General features: G+C 35.4%; 1 protein-coding gene across 1 annotated transcript; it reads right to left on the bottom strand.

The window, feature by feature from the left end:
* Positions 1-1,408: 1,408 nt before the first annotated feature.
* Positions 1,409-2,846, bottom strand: LOC104245499 (E3 ubiquitin-protein ligase ATL15-like). The gene has a single exon (XM_009801115.2). It carries the CDS (start codon positions 2,737-2,739, stop codon positions 1,543-1,545), a length of 1,197 nt encoding a protein of 398 aa, XP_009799417.1. The 5' UTR covers positions 2,740-2,846; the 3' UTR covers positions 1,409-1,542.
* Positions 2,847-3,298: the final 452 nt, after the last annotated feature.

Here is a 3,298-nt window from a genome sequence, read left to right as displayed (position 1 = left end):
AAACATGTTCATTCACACCTTCAGATCTTTGTCGGTGTAATTCAGGCATGGAAGAAAATTAGGAAAAATTATAAAGTATGTAATGCTAAATTTCATAGTGATGCTGCACAATAGTTGGGGAAATTTTCCATTTGATGTGGAGAAGAGAATATAATGTTGGGTTTAAGTCGTAAAATTTTTGTTTGAAACGTTTCTCGAGGATTTTGGGAGACGCGCCTTTTCTAATTCCAGTTGTTGTAACTGAATTTCTTTTAGATTTAATAATTGAAATTTTTGTGTTTAAATTCCTAAAAAATTGAGATAATAGATAAATGCATTTTCTAATCAATAAGATGTCACATCACTACTTAAGGTCCCTCATTTATAAATATATATAGATTGTTGACCTCTCCTTTACCACTACATTTAAAGCTATCCTTATGCTAAGGGAGATTCAACAATTTATGCATAAGAAAAAAAAATAATTCATCCTATTTGCACGATATAATTTTCTGACTAAGGGATCAATTGAAACCCCTCATTTTCTTAGTTCTAACACTGGTGACAAAGCATTTTATACGTGTCGCGTGCTTTGCACTTGTAGTTGTTTGTTGTTCAAATCAATACGTACCATTTCGTGATTACCAAATTTTTAATGTATTCAACTAGTGGATAACATCTAGACAATAACAAAGTTACTTTTCTTAAAAAGTGACAAATAGCGAGGGTCTTATATTTCAAGGAAGCAAATAGTCTGTTGAGATCAGGGCCTATATGTGAAAGCACGATGAGATATGTTCAGGGGCCAGGGCCAGCCACAACTGCTGAAGAAAGTGTCACCTAATTAATTAACTAATGAAATCTTAAATGATATTGAGGGACGTAGTAAGGACATTTCATATCAAAATATATGAAGTTGTTGCAGATTTGGTATCACTGACAATTTGCTTTTTGGTAAAGTATCATTGTAATCACTTTGATGAATAAGGTCAAGGAAAAGAAAAAAAACAAGGCATTGACAGGATTAGAAGGTGGTAATAGTAAAAACATTGGCATTTCTGCACTTACAAAACAACAACAAATTCAGTATAATTTTACAAGTGATGGTCTGAGGAGGGTATAGTGTGCACGCATACTGACCCCTACCTTGCGAAGGTAGAAAGACTATTTCCGATAGACCCTCAGCTAAAGCAAGAGTGCAAGACACAGTCAATTTGTGCCCTTTCTGCATCTAGCTGGAGAAAATCAAATTCTAATATTTTCAGCACGATAGCACATCAATATAATTACTTTATCTATTAATTTATTTTCAAAATTCAGATTAAGTTAAATTCATTTTAGAATTTTGTCAAATTGACCCTAGGAGAGATGAAATAAAACTAATTACTCCATAACAAATGTATTAGTCAAACACTTGCTCACTAATCCATAGCAATTAATTCATTCTTTTCTCCCTTCATAAATTGAAATGATAAGAAGATAATATCATAAAACTAACAAATGTAAGTATATACAAATTAGTACAACAAATTTAAGGTTTAAAAAGAATATCATATAAGTATCTCAATTGCTTGAACTACCTAACCTAAGTTTATTAAACGATCTTTCACCCGTGCTATCTTTCTCAAAAATGCGATCAAACGGAAGCTTAACAGTCTTAAACAAATTCTTGTTAACCGCCGTTATATCATCACCAGCTCCTCCGTTACCATCCTTAGACGACCGGGTTGAACCGCCTCTCGAAAAGAAAGGAGGTACATTCAAAAACCCCCACCGGTCCGCCCGTCCTTCCTCATTAAACCGCTCGTAATAACCATGATTAATCCGTGCTGAACCGGTTCCCACACTACTACTTCTGTACCCATTCCTCACACTTCTCTCCCTTGGAAACGGCGAGTTGCTTTGTGCTCGACTCAAACCCGAGTTAATCAATTTGTTCCGAACCTCCTCTGGTAATCTTAAAGTAAACCGTTCACAATCCTGACCGGGTTGAATCAGTGAGTGACCGGTCGAGTGAGACCTCGGGAATTTTCCTGTAATTTTCTGTCGTTTTTGCGTTGACCTTGGTGGACGATTGTGTACTGGTGTTTGTGCTATGTTTATCACTTCAGGAGATGCAACATTTATATCAATCACCGAGTCATTCACTTCATGAACCAGGTTACCAAATTCCAGGTCGGGTGACTCGGAATTTATTGGGTAATGACCAAGAACCGTGATTTTCTCATCACCGGGTTTAGAGAGTAAATTAGCACGACAAACGGGACAGGTAATATGGGAAATTAGCCAAGCATCAATACAATCAGGGTGGAACACGTGGCAACATGTAGGAAGAAGTCGAAGAGTTTCATCATCTTCGAACTCGTTTAAGCAAACAGCACATTCTAATGCAGATGTACCAATTTTGAGATCCTTAACATCAGAGTAAAGAAACATAGGAAAAGAGTTAATGACATTTGGGTCTATACCACGAGCTGCCCCGCGGAGAGAATTTTCATCTACGTGTACGAAGTCGTTGGCAAAGCGGCGTTCAGCACATTGACGTACGTAAACTGAAACAATTCCCATAGCAAAAAATACACTGATTAGGGTAACAAGAATTATAGCCATAGGTGGATTTATTTTGATATTTCTGTCAAATGAATATGGTGGTTTTGGCGCCGTTTCTGCAGTTTGTGCTGCGGCACAAGCCACAAATATAAAAAGGCGGAGGAAAATAACGCAAAAGCCATGGCTAAGCTCGTTTATTATCTTCTTCATCTAATCTAAGTATAATGAAAGAAAAAAATTAGATGAATGGTAGACAAGTAATATTCATTTGCTTTGAGAGGAGTTTGATTACAAATTATTTCAGTGCCGGACGTGGAGCGAAGAATATATAAGGCAGAGATGTTTAAGTTAAGGACGTGGGGTTGGGAGATTTCGTTTATTTTAAGGGTGATGGAGATAATGATTTGTTTTGACCAAGTTGAGTGAGTTGGTGGTGAAATAAACTCAATTTAATGTTAAGTTGTACTCACTAACCACGTATTTGATTTTTTACACTATCAGATTTAGTTAATTTGCGATCAATGATCACACATGCTTTTTTATTAACAAGCCTGATATGATGAAATAAATAAATAATGATCTATTATAGTTGATTAAATTGTACTTATAGTATAAGAAATAGTTACACTATTATTGTATTTAACTTAAATTTACAAAAATGTACTATGTTATTTATCTTACAACAGAAGAGTTATCCATTTATGGTGGTCTCCCTCTGCTTTGTGATTTTATCTTAGTTAGATGTTGACAACGACGAAAAAGAAACATA

Source organism: Nicotiana sylvestris, chromosome 4 (genome assembly GCF_000393655.2).
Source record: "Nicotiana sylvestris chromosome 4, ASM39365v2, whole genome shotgun sequence".
Lineage (NCBI taxonomy): Eukaryota > Viridiplantae > Streptophyta > Magnoliopsida > Solanales > Solanaceae > Nicotiana > Nicotiana sylvestris.
Note: the sequence above shows the minus strand (reverse complement) of the source record. Positions and strands in the feature narration are given on the sequence as shown.

What these genes read in the sequence shown, in the direction of transcription:
- LOC104245499 (XM_009801115.2), bottom strand. Translation starts at nt 2,739, where the DNA reads ATGAAGAAGATAATAAACGAGCTTAGCCATGGCTTTTGCGTTATTTTC.